The sequence below is a fragment of the Chinchilla lanigera genome, unplaced genomic scaffold (genome assembly GCF_000276665.1).
Source record: "Chinchilla lanigera isolate Chin_1 unplaced genomic scaffold, ChiLan1.0 scaffold00013, whole genome shotgun sequence".
NCBI lineage: Eukaryota > Metazoa > Chordata > Mammalia > Rodentia > Chinchillidae > Chinchilla > Chinchilla lanigera.
In genome coordinates, this window is record NW_004955414.1 from 29,928,644 (window position 1) to 29,950,239 (window position 21,596).

Here is a 21,596-nt window from a genome sequence, read left to right on the forward strand (position 1 = left end):
TTTTTTTTTTTTTTTTTTTTTGAGATTTTTTGAGATCCAGTAAAAAATTCATGTAAGTTCTCCTAATATTTATGAAGGTTTGTATTTTTGGTTCAGTGGTCAGCTTTATATTTAGCATATTTATATTTGGACCCTGTTTCTTTCTTTTTTTTTTTTTTTAATTCAGAGTTAGGGTTTCGTTATGGAATTCAGGCTGGACTTGAACTCACTATGTCTCCCAGGGTGTCCTCGAACTCATGGCAATCATCCTGCCTCAGCCTCCAGAGTGCTCAGGTTACAGATGTGCACCACCACACCCAGTGTGGACCCTGTTTCTTTATAGCATCAGTGTCTCTTCTATGAATATAAAAAATTATCTTGTATGCAATTCTTTCCTACCTCTCAGTACCAACTTTTAGGCAATATTATCCTTTACTCCTGTTCTCTTAAATATTCTGTTTTAGACACTTTCTTCATCATTGAAAAAAAAATACCTGACATCCATAATTTAAAAGAGGAGAGCTTTATTTGGGTTCAATTCATGTTCAGCAGGCTTCATCACACATCATGGCAGAACGGTCTGGGCAAAGGGAAGCAGACAGAAGGAACAAGCAGGGGTGGAAGACATGTCTTCTAGGTCATGCTCCCAGTGAGCTGCCTCTTCAATCAGGACCTAGCTCCTAATACCCTTTTAACTACATCACTCCCACAATCCAATCACCCTTCAAAGGCCCTATTAGCACATAAAGCTCTTGAGGGACATCTAGATAACATATGCTTAAATTTCTAATATTTGTCAGTTTTAAATTACATACATGGTAAAATAAGTCCTCTCCAAATTTCATTACAATCCACTTCAGTTCACAGAGCTGCATTGCTTAGTAGGATGGCCAAGACTTTGAAATTCCTGGAGTTCAACTTAGGTTTAGTGTTATATGCGATATGATGTTAAGAGGAGGCCCAAGGATGAAAGATTTGTTGTGCCAAAAAAGAACAAATATTAAAGATTTATGAGTACATTTGTCAAGATTCACAAAGGTAGGATGGAAACAGATAGAAGCGAGTGAGGTAGATACTATAAATGGTCTTTTCACTTATAATTCTTCTCTTCATAATTATCCTGATTTTTGTTTATACCACCCCTATACAAGACATGCGCTCTCAGGAGAAGTCAATTCCATCACTAGTTCTAATAGTTATATATTCAGGCCAAGTCAACCATAATCCCACTCACAAAACACAGGTTTAAGTTAATGTATGGGCACAAGACTCAGATAGGACCTCTGGGACACAAAGAACAGTTTTCTGGAGGGTATAAGAAAAATTTCCTTGCTATCTCAGAAACAATTCAGACTTGCTCACTGTACATGGAATGGGGGCAGAACACATGCACTCCCACATAAGCCAGCCTTAAGATAAAGCTGATATCATCTGGAAGGGAAAACAGGAATGGGAAGAAACAGGTCCTTTGATTTTATCATGAAGCATCTAGGCTATATCGACTCTAAAACTTCCATATTACCTCCAAGTTTCCCTCGATTATTTAGGCAAATTTTCGTAGGATTCTCCTTCCTTGCAACTGAAGAAATCTTAATGCACCAGAGATGCAAAGATTTCTTTATAACGCAGAAACTTGAGAGTATTTAATAGATGGAGCTAAACTAAGGTTAAATCCATCTTCTTAATATGTCATGACTATTTGCAGTTATTCAGAGGCTATCACTATTCATAAGCCAAATTATAAGAGTATTAACTTCAGAAAAAATGATGATGTAAAAAACAGCTATAAATAACTGAACACATTTTCCCATTTTTTCAGGGCATTCACAATTTGCCTCTTCTGGTCAAACTGTTAATAGCATTCCACCACTCTCAAGTATGCAAATTTACACAATCATGCTCTTTAATTGCTCTTTTTAATGCTCAACAGCTTGTTTTTGGATTTGAATATTATGTTTAGGGAAAACACGAACCCATGAAAGACCTCTACTAAATACGATGATCTGATCTTTAAATATGGTAACTGCTTTCACAAACAGTGCTGCAGTCTGTGCCTATAAAACATTAATAGCCATCTGTCATTTTCGTTCTCCTGAGCTGCTGTTGAGATGGAAGCTCAGGAATTAAGCAGATCACCATTTATAGGAATAATGACACAGTTCTCATGGACACATAGTTGGAAGCAATATTTGAAAGCAAGGCTGGCCCTATACCAAATATATATTTTTTCATCATCTGTTACCATATCTAAAATACCTACAGTCCAAATTAATTTATTTGAACTCTAATTTCTTCTGTCTTCTATTAAACCGGACTGCTACCACAGTCTATTCATGATAATCCTGGATCAGAAAGGAGCTGGCATTTAGAAACAAAGCTCTACTAGCAGGTAAATGGAGTCAAAAGGGATGAGAGGAACCTTATACTTAACAAGTGGCTCAGCTTCCTTTCTTTGCATCTTATGCAATATCTGTCCCTTGCACCTTCATGTTCCTCAGTAAAAGAATTGTACCTTAGAAGTTACAAGCTTGAAAAGAAATCATAGCTAATGCTAGTTATTGTTCTTTTTAATGATACATTGGTTTGGCTTTTTGATATTATGACTTGTTTTAAACCTCATGCTGATTAGATTAAATAAGATTTGGGGTAAGGCAAACATATATCCTTATTCCTTAAAACATCTATGCACTTTCAGCGCTTTTTAGCACAGATGAGGTAAGGCTGGGGCTGCAATGTCATACCTAACCTGGGCTTCACATTTGGAACTAGTTCATGTGGAAAATGCAAATGAAACCGCTGAAGCAATGCTGTAAAAAACAAGAACATTTCCATCCGAGCCAGCTGTTCTCCAAGACAATGTCTTCTCCCTAAACAAAAAAAGCAGGCACGGTAAGTTGTGGAAACCCACATTTAGCAAAATTTATATCTAATATTTGGATGACACTTGGGAAATCTGGAATTTAAAGTAAGTTAGAGAAAGTTGTATTAATTAAAATATCCTCTTAAATCCCAAACAATAGAAATGAGCACTTCAGCTTCCAGAACCACTATTTTGCTTCCTATGTCAGGCCATAAACTTTTTAAAAACTGTAATCCCAACTCTGACTTCTCTCACATACTACAACAGAGCTTATGCAATGATGACCAACCTTTTAGAGTTTCCAATGATACAAACAGCATGCTGTAGCATGTGAGTGATAGGTTCGCCACCACTGACCTAAGATACGCTATGAATGACCTAATTTGATGTGTGACATTTTGTTGCGTTGTCAAGAGATGCCTCATTTCATTTCAACTCACTAAATGTGTAGTTTTTCAATGATTAGTAAGAGTTTTTGGTTTATCTTTCATGGGTCTGTGATCTGTATCCTATTTCATACCAGAAGCAGTATTTCCTACTTGGAGATGACACAATGAATTGGAAGGCAAGAGGGCTAGATTCCAGTTTTACTTCAAGTTGTTTTATCTTTTCTTTTTCTGGGTCTCAGTTTCACAAGTCACTTGTTATTGACTTCTATCTGGCCAAGTCTGACTACAAGCCAAAAATCCACTAACAAGAATTTCAGAAGAAGCCACAGCTTTCTAATAGTTTAACCCTAGTTAAAAAGTTCAGAGTTATTTTGAGTAGAACCAGTTGTTAAATTACCTCTAGTCTAACAATTCTCTTCTGTAAGAATCAGTATGTTTGCAAAGTTGGAATACTTAATTCTAGAGAAAGAAGCTTTAGATTAAAAGGCTATACACGACAACTTACTGCTATACTTTAAAGTTATACTCCTGTGAAGTTCTCTTACCTAAGGAGTAAGGAACCAAAGCTTCTTTTTTGACAAAATGTCCACTGCTGTCTAGAAATCGTTCAGGATAGAATACTTCCGGGTCTTTCCAGTACTTTTCATCAAAGTGTACAGAATAAAGATTTGTAATTACTGTTGTGCCTTTGGGAATGGAATAACCACGTACAACTGCATCTTCAGAGGTTGCATGGAAAATCCCTAATGGAACTATATTACAGAATCTTAAAACTTCATGCAAAACTGCTTCAGTATATGGCATTTTGCATTTGTCATCCCAAGAAGGCCGTCTACTGGGGCCCATAATTAAATCAATCTCTTTCCAAACTTGTCCTGTCAGAGAAAAAGCATTCAAGTTATTATATAATTCTTAGAATGTATCTATAATAATGAACTCTTTGGGCTAAAATAACAGGTAACATATGATAAGTCAACAGGATATGGGTGCACATAATTTTAGATTTTTCATTATCTGGGAGAGTTATGCTATATTTCTTATATAAATAGTAGGTAACACCCTGAATAACTTGGTCATGAAAGACACATTAAAAAGATTAAGAAGAAAAATTAACACATTCCTGTTGGTTTAAACCACTGGAGGTACATGGATGACTGTCCCAATAGGTGGCTTGTACCACTAGTGATATAAACAGATCTCATCACTTTCATTGGTCTTTTTACTAATAAAATTAATAAAAAGCCACCCAATGGGATAGCCATGTATGTAACATTGGTGGTATAAGCTGCCTGGCTTGAACATATGAATTACAGCCCTGTTGTGAATGTGTTAAACCCAGAATTGAGGTGAAACTACTCTCAGCCAAGAATAGTGAAGCATTGAATGAGAAAAAACAGAACCTTGGTCCCAGCTCTGCCACTTCCAGACAGTCCTCCTTTGTCCTCATTTATAAATCGGATGTAATAAAATCTATTTCCAAGGGTTTTTTTTAACATGTAGTGAGATACTAAATTTGAAAACTTTAAAAATATGAAATATTTCTCTTCTTGGCTAGCATAACAGGAGTTCCTTAAAAATGCTTTATGCACTTCTAAAGACTCCAAAATACATATGAGCCCTATAATTAAGGATAGACCATGGGACCATCAAGAGAATCCTCACCTTGAATGTTGGGATAAAGGGCCATGAAAAGAATTGCCCAGCGTAGAACATTGGTTGTAGTTTCAGTTCCAGCAATGATGAGTTCACCCACGGAGAAAATTAGGTTTTCTTTGGAGAAAGTAGATGATGGGTCATTTTTACCTTGATCCATCTCCTCTAAATAAGCATCAACAAAATGCCGAGGTAACTGAGGCTTTCTGTTGACTGAAGCTTTTTCAATAAGCTTGGAGAGAAAATCATAGACCACGGCTGCATTTCTAAACAGCTGTTGATGTTTTCCAAAAGGCAAGATGCCAATCCATGGAAAGGCATTATACAGGAAGACTGAGGCACTGGCAGCTAGTTCTACATTTTTGCTAAATAACTCGATCATGCGCTGAAAATCAGTGTCTTCATAAGAGAATCTTTCTCCAAAAATGATCAGATTGGTTATATTTGAAACAGCATTAGTTATTAAGTGCTTAAAGTCACAAGGTCTACCTTTGTGTGCTTCCATAGCATCAATGAAAAATTTGGTTTCTTCTAAAATTTTAGATTCAAAAGATTTTTGGCCATATCCAAAACATCGAAAGCTGTTTACAGCTAATCTTCTGTGATCAATCCATCCTCGGCCATATCTGGAATTGAGTAACCCTGGAAAACAGAATTAAGTAGCTGAAAATGCTATGGTATAAAAAATAATCTTTCTAAATGGACAGTAATTTTTCCCCAAATTATCTTTCTATATAACTGTATGATTGGGTCCTATTTTCTGCAACTCAGTAGGCATACAATATTATAACTGATAAAGCCTATATATTCTTCATCTGGGACTGGAAAAAAAGATATCATTCTCCCACCACAAGGAACCAGCCAGTCTTATGTACTTCAAGGCAGACGAAGTAGGTCCAGGTAATTTTATTATTTAACTTTTACTGTAAGTCTAACTTATAAAAGACAAATGATTGCATGTTCTGTAGGAAAAATTTTATCTTGAATTAAACACCTGAAAAATCATTTTTCTACATTTTGAAGTTTTCTCATAAAAGACACTGGATTTTAGAATAGTAATTATCTTCTGGTAAAGGCTTATGATACCCAACAAGGTAAGGAAGGTAGAAGCAAGGGTATCCTTAATGAGTTGTCAATGTAATAGAAATGCATATATCAAAACCAAGTGAACAAAAAAAGGGAGAAACATGAATCTCAGACTTGTCAAATGTTGATAGTGTCATAAAAGTCCACAATCTCCACAGAGTATCTGTTGTTCTGATATGGCTACTATGGAAATTTCCCCTTTAAATTAACTATCAAGGACGTAACTCAGTATCCTCATTTATATAACATGTGCTTTGTGTGGAATTTCATTTGCCACAAGGACATGGGTATATTTATGATGCAAACTTGTGTTCTCTTGTACATGTGATGATGTACATATAAAATTTACATTCAAACATTTGTGCAGGGGCTGGGGATTTAGCTCAGCGGCAAACCGCCTGCCTGGCAAGTGCAAGGTCGTGAGTTCGGTTCCCGGTACCAGAGAAAAACCAAAAAAACAACAACAAAAAAATTTGTGCAACGATTTTCAAATTTGGAGCTTCTCAAAAAGTTAGCCATATGTAAGTGGGTCTGTAGGGAAGCAATTTTATATTCCCATAGTCCATTTTTGTTATCCATATCCCCAGACAACTATTCATTCAACAAATATTTACTCAACATGGTTTCATGGAATACCTACTATATTTCAGGAAGTGTTCTAAAATGTCAGATTTATCAGTGAAAAAGAGAAGCAGAGATCCCTAGTCTCACAGAACTACCAGCAGGAGAGACAGACAGACAACATATAAATTATACAGTAAGCAAACAGATACAAGGTAGTCAGGGGAAGGGTCCCATAAAAGGTAATAGTTGAGTAAAAACTTCAATGAGATGAGGGAGTCAAGCAAATATCCAGATTAAGCTCACTGCAGGTAGAGGGAACAGCTGGCACAAAGGCAGGAAGGTGAGAGCAGCCTGGAGGAACGTGTGCATATGGGATATATGTACAAGGTACATAGGAACACTATTCACAATAAACCCATACTGACCACACTGTGCCTGGGTATGGGGCTAAGTCCACCCAAAGGCAAACTTCTCCCTAGCAATACAAAGGCTAATAGCAAGCATGATTTTTTAGTTGGTCAATGCTTATGCTGAGGACCAGCTTGATGTGGTACAGAGCAGGCAATAGTTAATACTAATAAATAGGCACAAAAAATGAGTCTGTCCTTGGCTTACATGACTTGTAGCAAGCTTAAGCCAAGCTGGCTTAAGGACAGATGAATCTTTAAGCTGATGACCACAGCTGAGACTAGCAAACAATCTGTGTAGTTCTGGCACTTCAAAGCAAGATAACATGGCAGCTGAGGACTTGACTCCTGCAAATTCCGTCTAGCTCTGCAGTCGCAGTTAGCACACAGTCAGGTTACAAGTTAACCCTGACCTGTTCCTGTGTGCATTCCCAAAAATGCTTTGTCCTCAACTCTTAAACCTTGACTGCGTTCGCAGCTCACCCCCACTTCTTCCTGCAGCCACCAGCATCCCCCTCACCCCAGTCCCGCTGTGCACCCAATAAAGGCCAAGGATAGTGTGCCTCGTGGTCCTGGCCCATCATTGGGCTTTGACCATCCTGGTGCCCCTTGTACTAAAATACATGCTTCTCTGTGTTTTATTCTGTCGTACCTCTGAGCAGGAGATCAGTGGCGATAGGCCAGCGCCCTGATACTTTAAAAACATCACAAATAATTTTTGACTTATTTTCCTTTTATTGTTTTTGGAAATATTAAGTCTAATGCTAATTTTATCACTCTATAATAAAGTAGCCTAAACTATAAACTTATAGCTTTAAAAATATATACTTTATCTCAAATATGACTCTTATCACATTATCTTTCATTTTTATCATTGCTTTAGATGTTTCTGTTATGGCTTGTATCTAGATGTCTCCCCAAAATGTCATGCACTCATAGCTGGGGCTTTTCAGAGGTAGCTGGATCTAGGGCACATGATACTGGGGTTAAGGGTGTGTGGTACTAAATTAGTCCACTGATTGGAATTAGCTAGTTCCGGGTGTGGATAATGGGAAGGTCTCCCAAAGGCTTGTAATCTGGATGGGATTAAAGGAAAAGAGAGGCTGTTTCTGCTGCTGCTTGTTGCTTTCTGCCTGCCTTTCCATGAACCGTTTCTCCTCTGCCATGTCTCTGTGCTGTGCAACCCTGCCTTGGAACCAAACCTCTACACACAGTGAGTGGAAATAAACTTTTCGTCCTTTAACTTGTAGGTGTGGGGTATTTTGTCTCAGCAAGGAAAAAAGTAACTAAGACAGTTTCCTATTATAATTTTTTTCTTATTTGGCCTAATTGTTGTTACTTATTAGACTTAAGAAGCTGGAGATTTGTTTTTTATTTAGCTTTTGCTTTCAAATATCATATTTTGGCCTGAGAATTTGGTCTTTAAAATCTGTGCTTTCGTTGATTATTTGTTTTGTGATTTAATAGAGGATTATTTTTCCTTTTCAACAAATACCACTATTTTTCTAAGCAAGATACTGTTACTTTTTTCTTTCAATGTTAAATTCTCATTGGAGAAACACTGAAAAAATTCTTATAAAGTTAAAATTACTGTATCTCCTGGGAAGATTTAAAAACATCATACCACAACAATATATGCCCACTCATGTTTACAGCAGCACAATTTGTAAAAGCTAGGGCTGGGGATTTAGCTCAGCAGCACAGTGCCTGCCTGGCAAGCGCAAGGTCGTGAGTTTGATTCCTGGTACTGGAGAAAACACCAAAAACAAAAAACAAACAAACAATTTGTAAAAGCTAAATCTTGGAAAGGCCCATCAACCAAGGAATGGATAAAGAAGATTTTTTTTTTTAATATAATGGAGTACTACTTGGTCATAAAGAAGGATAAGTTTGAGGCATTTCTAAGTAAATGGATGCATCTTGAGACCACACTCTTAAGAGAAATAAATTGGACTCCTTTTGTGTAAACATTGCATTGTCTCCCTGGTGTAAGAAACTGAAAGAGTAAATAAAGACTAAAATGTACAATGGATATTGTGAAATGGGAAGAAATTGTTCAAAAGGAAAGAAGAACTAGGATGAGGGGAGGAGGAAAGGAAGGAAAGGAAAAGGAAAAAAAGATTATAAAAAGGATAAAATGGAAACAAAGCTTTGTAAATAGGAAGGAAAGATGTACCGAATGGAGGAGAGGTGATTAGGAAAAAAAGAGGGATCAAAATATATCATGTATGGGTACAAATTCCCTATGATGAATATGATCATTATGTGTATAAAAAATGTATCAGTAAACTTAATTGAAGTAAAAAAAATCACTGTATCTGATTTCCACCTTCTATTTGAGGCTTTTATTTGCTGTTTTCCTCTTTTCAATTTTTGTCACCTTTCAGCATTTCTCTTGTTGCATATCACCAAGTCATACAGAAGGCCAGTCTTTTACATAACTCTGCCCTCACAACTTTTTATTTACACAGCATGATGACAGTTAAGCAAGAACCTGAATGCTTTGCTTCAGGTTCTACAAGAAGCAAAACAATACTAAAATGTCACCATGTATTGAAGACTGGCATTAAAAGGACATTTCTGTTTGTGTGTGTGTGTGTTTGTGTGTATGTGTGTGAATACTCCTGACTTGTTTCATAAAACCTGTAGATATTGTTAATTCTTTACAAACATAATTTATAATAGTTATTAGAACTGGCTTACAATGAAGTTAGAATGTAATGGTCTAAAATATTAGAGTAATTCATCCAAAGAGGTCTTCAAGTGCTAAGTTCTACAGGTAAGTACATACTGTATATCAATACTTTCCTGTTAGAACAAAAGAATACCAAGTGTATGTACCAAAATTGCTTAAAATAAAGGATGTGATTTAAAATAATTTAGTGAACAAGTAGTTGAAAACAAACATACCTCCCATTTTGGTCATCTTCATGAATAAAGGAAGGCATGGTCTGTCTGCAAAAATTTCACTTTGATGAACAAGGCATTCCTTTATTATATCATAGCCATTTAGAACCACTGCTGATATGCCTCCAAGATCCAAACTGAAAATCTTTGAGAAAAAAAAAAACATTTTAATGGCAAAATGTAGAAGGATGTATGATCATGAAAATCCACATAGCCTAAGCCTATCTCTCCCAGTATTCACTTTCTTGAAAACACAAACATTTATTACTTGACAGTGTTTAGACAGTGTGATTCATTAAATCATTCATTGCCTGAGCCATAATCTTGTAAGTAGTATAGTGGAGCAAGTACTGAACTCAGGAGGCCTGGATTCTAGTCTATGGTTTGCCACTAAACAGAAGACCCTGGGAAAAACAATTGACCTTTTTGGGCTTCAATGTTGCCACGGAAAATATATTTGATTTAGATGCTCTTTTAGGATACATTCCACTTCAAAATGTTCAATATACAGGAATCTCCTTTCATTTGCAGGATCAATGAAGAAGCAGCACCATCTACCTATTATTACATCAGCATTAGATGGGGCGGTAACTGACAAGGGCCTGAGAGATGACTATGAAGTATAAACATACTGTAAGTAGGCTCAATTCATTTGGCTTCCTGAATTCCATGAAGTTAACCTAGAGGACCCTAAGGGAATGTGATCATGGAAGAAAGACATTGACCAGCAGTTACACCTTCACCCCTTATGCATAGGTCGCTGTCTTTCAACTAAGGGGAAGGCAAAATAGAACATGAATCCTACTTGTTTCACTTATTCTAACTAGTCCAATATAAGGGCCTAGTCCAATAAAAAAAAAAGTTGCCCTATCAGTAGGAAGCAAAGATTATTTATCATCATTTTGTCAGACTTCTTACATCCAAAATACTGAGACAAGCCTTATCTCTATGAAATCAGCAGAGCAGATTTAGCCATGATGCATACTACTTCAGAGGAAAATAACAGGCTTAGAAGAGAACAAAAATTCTGTAGAAGCAATTACTGTACATCAGCAAAAGCAATGAATATTGCTAAGTGGAAATAGAACCAACCTCAGCTAAAAATTGGGACTACTAATCTTTGGCACAAGCTTGGGCCCTAAAACTCACATTCAGAACTTTGGGGAAAGGGCACGGACTGCCTTCCATAAGCAGTGGTACTGATCAAAAGAAGCAATGGAAGGGAATTTTTCTGGCACAAAGGGAATGGCTACCAGCAAAAAATGGGGTTCAGTTCTGAAAGCAGTAATATTCTGTTGTTATAGGAAAGGGTTTTTTTCCCCCCTAGATATGTAATTTTAGCAAAGACAATAAAAGGCTGGCATTAATTAATAGGAAATGGCTCTGATGCAGGAAAAAAAAACTGATTTCATAAGGATAGTGAAGACCCTCTCAATGAAAGCTGTGTTAGTATGAAGGAATAACAGAGAGAGGATATATTTCAAGGTAAAAATTCAGGGTTTGAACAGTTCAGAAATGGATATCTGAGATGAATATGCACTTCTCAGATGAAGAAATAAAAATGGCCAATAAATATATGAAAACTATTCAACATCATTGGTCATTCAAAAAATACATATTAAATTTCAACACAGAGATTCCATCACACTCCAGAAAGAATGGCTATCATAAAAAAAATCAACCAATAACAAATGCTGGTAGGGCCGTGGGGAGAAAGGAACCCTTCTTCACTGTTGGTGGGAGTGCAGAGGTGCAACCACTGTGGAAATCAGTATGGAGATCCCTCAAAAAGCTATGAGTACAAGTCCATTCAATCCAGCTATCCCCTTCTGGGTATCTTCTCAGAAAAATTTAAAAAGTATCATACAACAGCAATATATGAGCACCCATGTTTATAGCAGTACAATTTGTAACAGCTAAATCTTGGAAACAACCCAAATTTCCATCAACCAAGGGATGGATAAAGAAAGATGGGGTATTTTTTTTTATTTTAAAGAGATAAAAAACCCCACTAATTTTCAAAACAAGAAGACAGGAACAATGGTTAATACATTGTGTACTGTTATCTTCAGTTACTCAGAGTATAAGATATCAGCATTTAATTGTTCAAACAATATTAGCACAAACCTTTCCTTGCAATGAACTAATAGAAATTAGTAGTATAACTATCTTTTATATATATATATATATTTTCATATATACTTTTCCCTTCCTTCTTTTCTCTATTCCCCAATCCCAATTCCTCTTTCCTTTTGAAGTTTCTTCCCATTTTACAACATCTATTGTACATTTTGGATCTTATTTACTCTTTCAACCTCTCACACTAGGGACACAATATGGTGTTTACACATGTGAGTCTAATTTATTTCACTTATGAGTATGGTCTCAAGTTGTATACATTTATGTATAAATTTCTCCAGTTTATCCTTTTTTATGGCTGAGCAGTACTCCATCATATAAAATGAACACATCTGTTTTATGCATTCCTCATTTGATGGGCATTTGAATTGTTTCCAAGATCTAGTTATTACAAATTGTGCTGCTATAAACATGGGTGCATATATACTGCTGTGGTACAATGTTTTTAATTCTTATGGGAAGTTACCCAGAACGGGAAGAGCTGGATCAAATAGGATCTCCAATCCTAGTGTGGCTTTTTAAGGAATCTCCACAGTGGTTGCACCAGTGTACATTCCCAGAACAGTGGAGAAGTCTTCCTTTTTCACTACAGCCCCTACAGCATTTGTTATTGGTCGATTTTTTTGATGATAGCCATTCTTTATGGGGTGAGATAGAATCTCAGTGTTGTTTTAATTTGCATCTCTCGAATGACCAGTGATGGAGAACACTTTTTCATATATTTATTTGCTGTTTGTATTTTTTCATCTGAGAAGTGTGTACTCACCTCAGATGTCCATTTTTGGATGGGCATCTGAGATGCTAAATTTGGGAGGTCTGATTTTTTCTTTTAGTTCTTTATATGTTCGTAATACTAATCCTTTGCCTGAAGAACTGCTGGCATACATTTTTCCCACATAATGGGTTGTCTCTTGTCTGTTGGTGGTTTCTCTTGCTGTGCAAAAGCTTTTTAATAAGGTGACATCCCAACTGTTTATTCTTTGTGATCCTCTGCAATTGGGGTTTTATTCATAAAGTCTTTGCCTACATCAATGTCTTCAGATGTTTTACCTATTCTATCTTCCAGCACATTAAATATTTCTGCTTTACTACTTAAGATCTTTGATCCATTTTGAATCTAGTTTAGTGCATGGTGAAAGATACAGCTCCAATTCTAATGTTTGGCATGTGCAAAGCCATTTTCTTCTAGCACCATTTACTAAAGAGGCTATTTTTTGTCCAGTGAATGCATTTGGCACCTTTGTCAAAGATAAAGTGCCTGAGTATGTCTGGAGTTGTTTCTGCATCTTCTAATCTGTTTCACTAATCTTGAGGTTTGTTTTTTTGGCAGTACCATACTGTTTTTATCACAGTAGCTTTATAATATAATTTCAATTCAGGGATTGTAATGCCCCCTAGTTTGCCTTTGTTGCCCCGAATTGAAAGATATGATATTTTTATACAATGCAGTACTACTAAGTCATAAAGAAAGATAAACTTGAAACTTTTATAGGTAAATGGATCCAACTTGAGACCATACTTGTAAGTGAAATAAATCAAACTCACATGTGCAAATATCATATTGTCTCCCTGGTGTGAGAAACTAAAAGAGTAATTAAGTCTACAATGTAAAATATATATTATGAAATGATATGAATTTGTTCAAAAGCAAAAAGGAACTAGAACAGGGGAAAGGGGAAAGGATGGAAGGGAAAAGGGAAAAAATACAAGTGAGTTATACTATTAGAGTCTCTTGTTTGTTGAAAAGGAAGATTTGTGCTAATATTGATTGGAGAAATTTTAATGACCATATCTTGTACTCTAAATAACTGATTTAAAGATAACATTCAGTGTATTAACTACTGTTATTCTATTATTTTGTTATGAAATTTTGTTTTACTTTTTTTCCATAAGAAAAAATCAAAGAGGGTCCATGGCTTCAGAAAGTTATTCAACCCACTTTATCCAACAATTTAAGATATCCTTCTATTTGAAAGTATCATTGGGAAATTTTTTTACTTTAACTAGTATCTATTCTTCTATGCACTGTATACACTTCAAAGACTTTGGGTAAAAGTCTGTGAGTCAAATTTTGAAAATTTACCTTTAAACTGCACTGATCTATGGAAAGGTCTACAATTAGGCTTCTACATTCTTTGATCTATTCAATAATTCTTGATACCTGTTATGGCTAATAAATATGCTGACAGGGATAGAAACAGGGTATGTGAAAACATTTTCCTTGCCTTATAAAAGTCACTTTATGATCTTCAAGTCACTTTTTCTCCCTCAAACCAGTTCTACCCTGAATCTTCCACTATCTCAGTTAACGACAACACCACCTATTCTCTAAGTTGTTCAAATCCAGAACCTTGCACTCACCCATTCTAACTCATTTTATCTCAAACCCCAATTCCAACTTTTCAATAGTTATGCTGTTTCTACTCTGAGAACATGAATAGACTCTGACAATTTCTTATTGTCTCTGATATAGTTTGGATCTTAATTTATCTTCTATTGGTCAATGTGCTAAAGGCTTACTTCTTTGCTTGGCACTACTGAGAAGTGGTACAAATTTTAAGAGGTGGGGCTGAACGGGAGTTTTTAGGTCACAGGCAAGTACCTGAAGGGAACATTGGGACATTGGCCTCTCCTCTTATTTTGCTTCCTGGTTGCCATAAAGTGAACAGCTTTCCTTGTTACATGCTCCTGCCATGATGTACTGTCTCACAACAGGCCTAAAAGCAACGGAGCCAAACAATCATGAACTGAAAAACTCCAAAATTATGAGCCAAAATAAATCTTTCTTCTTTTCACATTGGCTATCTCAGGTATTTTGTTACAATAGTGACCAACCTCTGTACTAACACTCTGACTCATGCCACCTGCATTTTTCCCTTATGTTATCACAATAGCCTAATTTTACTCTTGTCTCTTTATAGATAATTCTCAAAAGGGCATACAGTTCTCAACAGGGCATGCTCCTGCTTTATGGCCTTTGTGCTTGCCCTTTTCTTGGTCTAGAATGGTCTTCCCCTAGCTATTCTTATAGCTTGCCCCTTTATTTCCTGTTAAGTTTTTAAATGCTATCTTTGCAGTGAAGCCTGCTGTAACTACCCAATTAAGAAATGACCCTCTATGGGGTGGCGATTTAGCTCAGGGGCACAGCGCCTGCCTGGCAAGCACAAGGTCGTGAGCTCGATTCCTGGTACTGGAAGAGAAACAAAACAAAACAAAAAAAAAACAAAAGGACTGGGAAGGTCATCCTGTCCATTCAGGTTTGAATCTTTCTTCTTCTGTTCTCACCATAGGATCAGTACACACAATACATCCAGCAACAAAAAAAATTATCCTAACAAACAGCTTTAAAAAAAAAAAAAAGAAGACCCTCTAGCATTCTTGTCTTTTCTTACCCTAATTTAGCTTATTTCGTACTCTATACTCTTCTAAAGTATTTACTCATTGTGTTTATATTGTCTTCCTTTCACTAAAATATAAGCTACATAAGGGAAAGGATCTTTGTTTTATTCACTGCCATGTCTCCAGCATTCAGTATAGTCCATAACATATGAAAACAATTGATAAATAGATGTTAAACTAATACATTGTGTTGGAGACATACATTTAAGCATATCATAGGCTAAGTGCTAGTAACAAACATGTGTAAAGTGCTGTTGATGAAAACTAGTGATTGCCACATGTTTCAACCTTTGCTCAGTTTGTTTTATTTGCAATGCCTCCATTGCCTGCCATACCACCCAAACCCTCCATATCTTTAGGGACCATCCTTCATGAAGCCTCGTGTGGTGCACACATTCTTCTCTGCTTTGAGCCACTTCTATACATACTTAGAAGCTCCTATGGCACTTATATTATCTGGAGCCAGAAACATTCATATTCCTGTCTTCTGCCTGTCTGCTAGATTATAATCTTTTTAGGAGTGATTTTTGTCTTTGAATCCTTCACAGAATCACATTTAATATCTTGCACAAAGTTCTCAACAAATGTTTGCTATAAAAATAGTAAGTCATTAATTCCACTTTTCTTAAGGTGATTATTGTCCTTAAATGCATTACTTAAAAAGAATCTGACAAAGCCAATTGCTTTTCAAAATCCAGATTAAGATTAGAGTCACTGCATTAAAGTTAACCATCCAGTGAATCCTCAAAGAAATGGTAATTTTTTCTATTTAAGATTACCTTTACAATGAACATGTAAGCCCAGAGGATTGGCTGTCTTCCTTTTAATAATTACACGAAAGAACTGAATTCACAGTCTGAGCAAAAGTAAGTGTCACTTGAAGTGATTTTTATAAACCATATTGAAGTCCAGGGGATTTTTTCTACGAGTACACATCTCAAAAGAGAGACAGTGGAAAAATAAAATTCTATTTCCAAATAAGTCCTATAAACTACTTTCCACAGTTTTCCTCACGTACAAGAGATATCATTCTCCTACCTGCAAAATGGTATAGTATTTTAATAACATATTAATTTTGAGAGTTTGGCAGAACTGACAAACTTTAAGATAATGGGAGAGCTTTAGGGGTGTGCACAGCAAGGATCAAGATTAAATGCCACTGTATTTAAGCAGTTAATGTTTGGTGGTTATCAATTTAAATCTGAGAGTGAGGCAAACAATATCTTCTCTTCAGTGCATACATCCTTTACACTTTTGCTCGTTTTTTCTTTGCCCCTTTTGTAATGATTAGTACATGTTAGCTTTACTTGATTTGTAGAAAAGACTCTTCTTTGTAAAGGACTATGGTCCCTTAAATAATGGTACAAGGAATAAAACTAGTTATTCATGTAAAATTATTTTCCCTTTACCTCTCTTCTTTCTCCTCTTCTTCTCTTCCTCCCTCTCATGCTCCCCTCACTCCTCCTTCTTCCTCTTCGTCTTCTTTTTTTTTTGAGAGACAGGGTCCCACTAAGTAATCCAGGCTGGGCTTGAACTCACTATATAATTCAGGCTGGCCTCAAGCTTGCGATGATCCTCCTGCCTCAGCCTCCCAAGTGCTGGGATTACAGGTGTACACTACAACACCAACATCTATGTCAAATTTTAATCCACAGAATCAGATCTACCTAACCCAAAACAGTCTTCCAGCACACTTATAATGTGTAACCTATTATGAAAGACTTACATTAACTCATTCAAAAGGAATATTCAAATTAATGTAAACCTCTTTCGGTTCAGATATTCATATATGAAAATCTTCATTTCCTGTTCTGTGAGAAATCACTTCAAATGATGAGTTTAAAAATCCTTTTAAATTTGTAAGCCTAATATATTCTGTACATAGTAATCAAGACTATAAACAATAACCAACAACATTTGAATAGAAATTTACTGTTTTCACTTTTCATTACTCTAAGTAGCCGAGTAAGAAAAATTAGATTTTAGAGAAGAAATGTTGAAATTTTATCTGGCAGAAGAGGAGTCAACCTTAGGTCATGCTTTCTTATCTTTTAAATTTCTCCAGACCATTATACTTTGTATGAAAAAAATACCAAAGAGACCAAATATATTAATCAGAAATAAACTCAATTCTTAGAGAACTGGAAGATGGAAAATAGAATATAAGAATGACATGTACAGTTTCCTCTAATTCAGCTTCCCTTTTGCAACGTAAATCACTAAGCTACAGAAACCTGGAATAATTTTTGTAAAACTGATTTAAGCACTAATCGGTAATACAACTAACTGGGCAAAGATTAATATAATTAAGGATTCAGGCACAACCGTGAAATAAAATTACGGAATAGCCCTGTGACTTTTTTCTTCAAAGCACTTAACTCGTTTGTGGTGAATAATCATATCAATTTTGTCTGTTCTACTAGATTGTAACTCCTTAAAACAAGGTTGTATTTGCCTTCTTCATCTTTTTATCCCTAGAATCAGACAAGATCCTGGCCAAGGAGTGCATAAAAATGAATGTCATTAAAAACAAGAACAGGTCAGCTTTGGACAAGACAAGTGGTCTGGAAACTTCTGCCTCCTGCTGAAAGAAGTGAAGACACCCTTCCAAACACAGGATGCTTTCCTTTCTTCCGGCCAGTTGCTTAACATTTCTGCCCACAGTTTTCCTGTGGAAAAATCTGTAAAATTAGAAGTATCTACTTCATTGGACAGCGAGATCAGCACACAGTCAGCGCCTTCTGCTACGAAAATGTTCCTGGCCACTCTGACTAGTAAAGCTCATTCCATGCTGTAGGATTCCAACGACAGTTCTTAAAAATTAACTCATTTTTACACTTCCAAAAAGCATTTACCAGAGACCCTCTCTTGGCGTCTTTCACCCGTGTTCTCATAATCCTCAGAGCAACCGCTTGGAACTGTCAAACACTGAAGGACCTTCCCAGTGACGTTTAACTCTGCCTCAACTCACAGAACCTCGACTTTTCCACAGCCGAGGGTTGGACCCTCACCCACGTGCCCTCGGACCTGGGCCACTACAAGCTCTAGGTGCTCAGCGCGCAGGCGCGCGTCCCTGAGGGACACGGAGGGGCGGCCCGCGGACCGCACGGCGCAGGCGCACACGCAGGCACCCTGCGGGCGGAGGCGGGAAAGTCGCACCAGGTCGCTTCTGCGCTTCAGCCAAAGTAGGCGTGGGGCTCCTCTGCCCGGCCTTGCACCGCGGACCTCTCCCTTCTCCGCCCGCCAAGCAGGTTTCCCTCAAAGGGCGCCGGCACACGGGCAGAGGCGCCTGCCGACGTCCACCACCAGGGAGGAAGGTCCGCGCCGTCCCAGCACCGGACGGCGGCCCACCCTGCCCGCCGGGCCGGTACCTCGCCGTACACCTGGCTCTGCTTTCTCATGTAGACGTGGGGAAGCTCCGCGGAGGCGGCCAGGGAGAAGATGTTGCCGATAAAGGGCAGCCCCGGCGGCCCCGGGGGGAAGCCCACCGGCCGCCTCTGCTTCAGCAGCTGGAGGACCGCCAGCGCGAAGAGCAGCAGGAAGAGCGCGCGGAGCGCCGCGGCGCACGCCTCAGCTCCCGGAGCCTCCCACATTTCCTGAGCCGGTGCGCGAGCTCCTGTGTCCCGCAGCGGCGGGCGCTCCCACCACTCCCTGCACTCCCATTGGCGGGATTCCCCGAGGTCCCGCCCTAGCTCTGTGACTATTGGCTCGCTGAGTGCAGGGTGCTGGGGCCTGGCTGCCAGCTACCTACAGGCGTTGCGGGGCACCGACTGCGCGGCGGGCACCGATCCTGGAAGGCCCTTTACCGTGTGTGGCCGCCAGGACATTGACGACGATCCGACAGCTCCACTCACTGGGCTGGACGGATCCTGACCCCCTGGGAGCCACTGCACTCTTAAAGTGTCTTTTTAGGTACCAAGTTCATTTCTGTCCTGCTAGGAAGACTGGAGTCAATGCTGCAGTGCTTGACTGAACCCGGTAATTTTCAGACTTACCAATAGCTTAGCGAGGTGAGCCATGGATAGAAAAAGAAAATAAACTTAGTATTTTCTCTTTGTTTACTCATAAGTTTTCTACTGTTAAAAGGTTTTGGTGGGGTCCTGAAAGAATTCTGACAATTAAGCAACATCCATATGATTAACTCGGATTGCCTATCTTTTCATCTGTCTGGGCCTCCCAAGCTCGTTACGTACTGTAAGGAAGCTTCTTATCTGCAGTTGCTCAAGGGTGGTGCTTCCTGCCCTGGAAGCCGGCACTTGGAGGCTGGTAATGCAGGAATGTACAGAAGATAAGAGTTTATTCAGATTGGGGACGCCGCCAAGGGGGACAGCAAATGAGTTTCCAAGATAGGAATCATGCAATCAAGGTGGGAGACTGGGGTTTTTATAAGGGTTTAAGGACACGGAGAAAGGAGCTAGGCAGCAAATATGATTATATGAAGAATGTATTTTCCTGGGTCAGTTTAGCAATTTGTACATCTCGGAGCACCTGTATTTTTGTTCACTCTTATGCTTACGGTAGCAATTTGGAAAAACCATTTTCCACTGGCCAAGGAGGTCTGTGCATATCTTTTCAGAGAAGACAGGTCAGGACTCATTGGCAAAGATGAATGGGCTGTAAGTCAGAAGGTTAGCAACTCTTTTGGCCTCCTGCGGCCCCGATGTCATTTAACTGGTGTTCTTTTGTTAAGGGTTTTAACGTTTTTGTTCCCAATGGGCAGCTACTGCACTTACTTCTCAGGCTGTCTATCTCCACTACCTAGAATTAAGCAATGGATTTCATGTTATTTCAGTTTCTGTTCTTATTTTATTGGGCAGTTCCTTGCAACATAGGACCTACTAGATTTGGGACCCTTCTAAAAGGTACATTGTAATTATGACTTAGTATTGATAACAGCTTTATGGTCTTTATTAGCTTATTCATGCAACAGATATTTTATTGAATTCACACTTTGTGATGATATCTTAAGCAATAGAAATACAAAGGTGACAACAACAATGGAGATACCAAGGTGGCAACCACACCTAGAACAGCAAAGTTCTTACGGGGTGTTTCACAGGCTTCCACCCACAGACTATGCACCTACGCTCAATTACAAAAGCTGAATGTATTATCCTTAAATATTCCTTATAATTCTTACTAATCAAGAATCTTCTGGTAGAACAGAAAAATAGTTGTCAGGGATTACTGCTAAACTTAGTCTGTGATGTCACAGTATGGATTGCAGTACAGGACAGTCATTCTGAGGCTGCAGGAATGGGGACTATCACCTAGCAGATGCCTGAGGTTGGCCCTGCTCTCAACAACATGGCTAATCTTGCAGTCCGGCCACAGCTGCTGTGTGGTACAGGCACGGGGTTCAGGAGTGGCCCTCTTTCATTATTTTCATAAAGGATTGATTTCCTCTTCAAAGATGTCCTCCAGTTGGCCTAAGTGAAGGCTCGTTCCTTCCTTGGCATTCCCTCCTTGATACCTTAACAGAGAGCTCAGAGTTAACCCTCATGCCCCCGTCTAACCAGTGTCACTGATAAGACGCCCCTGAAGAACAGAGCCTTCCCTGTAACCATTTATTATGTTCTGTCAGTGCTCAGCAAAGAGAAATGGATCACTGCGTTCCCCCCCTCTTTATTCCCTTTCCTAGCATTTTGGTAAATACCCTGTCCAGGGTTCTACCATTTCAGTGTGCCGAAAGCTAATGGTTACAACAAAGAATAGCAAGTGAAGTGCCATCCTTTGTTCTTTTAAATTTTGATTCCAAAATGAATGCCTTACCTCACCTCGTCTTGGGACACAGAGTATCCAAATGATGATTTTTATGGCAAAGTGGTGTATAGGAACTGGGTTTGTACACTGAGATGAGGCTGGGAGACCAGTGGTGCCTTTGGGTGGGATTTGAGAACCCTTAAGGCTTACTGGGTTTGGTGGTGCATGCCTGTAATCCCAGTACTTGGGAGGCTGAGGCAGGAGGATTTCCATGTGTTTGAGACCAGCCTGGGCTACATAGTGACTTCAAGGTGAATCTGAACTGCTCAGTGAAACTCTGTCTCAAAAAGAAAATATCTTCCTTTAATCATCAAGCATCTGTACACCCATTGCCTGAAGTTCCATCTATACAAATTAATTTATATGAGTACAAGACATGCTGTTGTAAAATGCAACTGGTGGTAAGAGAATACAGTGACAGGGAGTTCCTGAAAAGAAAAAAAAAAAAAA

The 21,596-nt window shown here is 38.3% G+C and overlaps 2 protein-coding genes across 3 annotated transcripts in view; one reads left to right on the top strand and one right to left on the bottom strand.

Annotated features, from left to right (window-relative positions):
* Positions 1-486: 486 nt before the first annotated feature.
* Positions 487-19,508, bottom strand: LOC102024786 (vitamin D 25-hydroxylase). Of its 2 annotated transcripts, none has more exons than XM_005380334.2 (5): positions 18,755-19,508; positions 9,849-9,990; positions 4,891-5,523; positions 3,774-4,103; positions 487-2,846 (listed from the first exon to the last, which is right to left on the bottom strand). In XM_005380334.2, the coding sequence occupies exons 1-5, from the start codon at positions 18,974-18,976 to the stop codon at positions 2,671-2,673; spliced, it is 1,503 nt and encodes a 500-aa protein (XP_005380391.1). In that variant the 5' UTR covers positions 18,977-19,508; the 3' UTR covers positions 487-2,670. The 2 variants fall into 2 exon arrangements, with proteins under 2 accessions (XP_005380391.1, XP_005380392.1); XM_005380335.2 differs by lacking the exon at positions 18,755-19,508 and adding an exon at positions 14,587-14,695.
* A 162-nt stretch (positions 19,509-19,670) lies between these two features.
* LOC102024556 overlaps positions 19,671-21,596 on the top strand; it is an 11,866-nt gene continuing 9,940 nt past the window's right edge. The window contains exon 1 of the mRNA XM_013511743.1: positions 19,671-19,749. Coding sequence (XP_013367197.1) covers positions 19,717-19,749 — 33 coding nt within the window. The 5' untranslated portion in view covers positions 19,671-19,716. The remainder of the gene's footprint in view (positions 19,750-21,596) is intronic.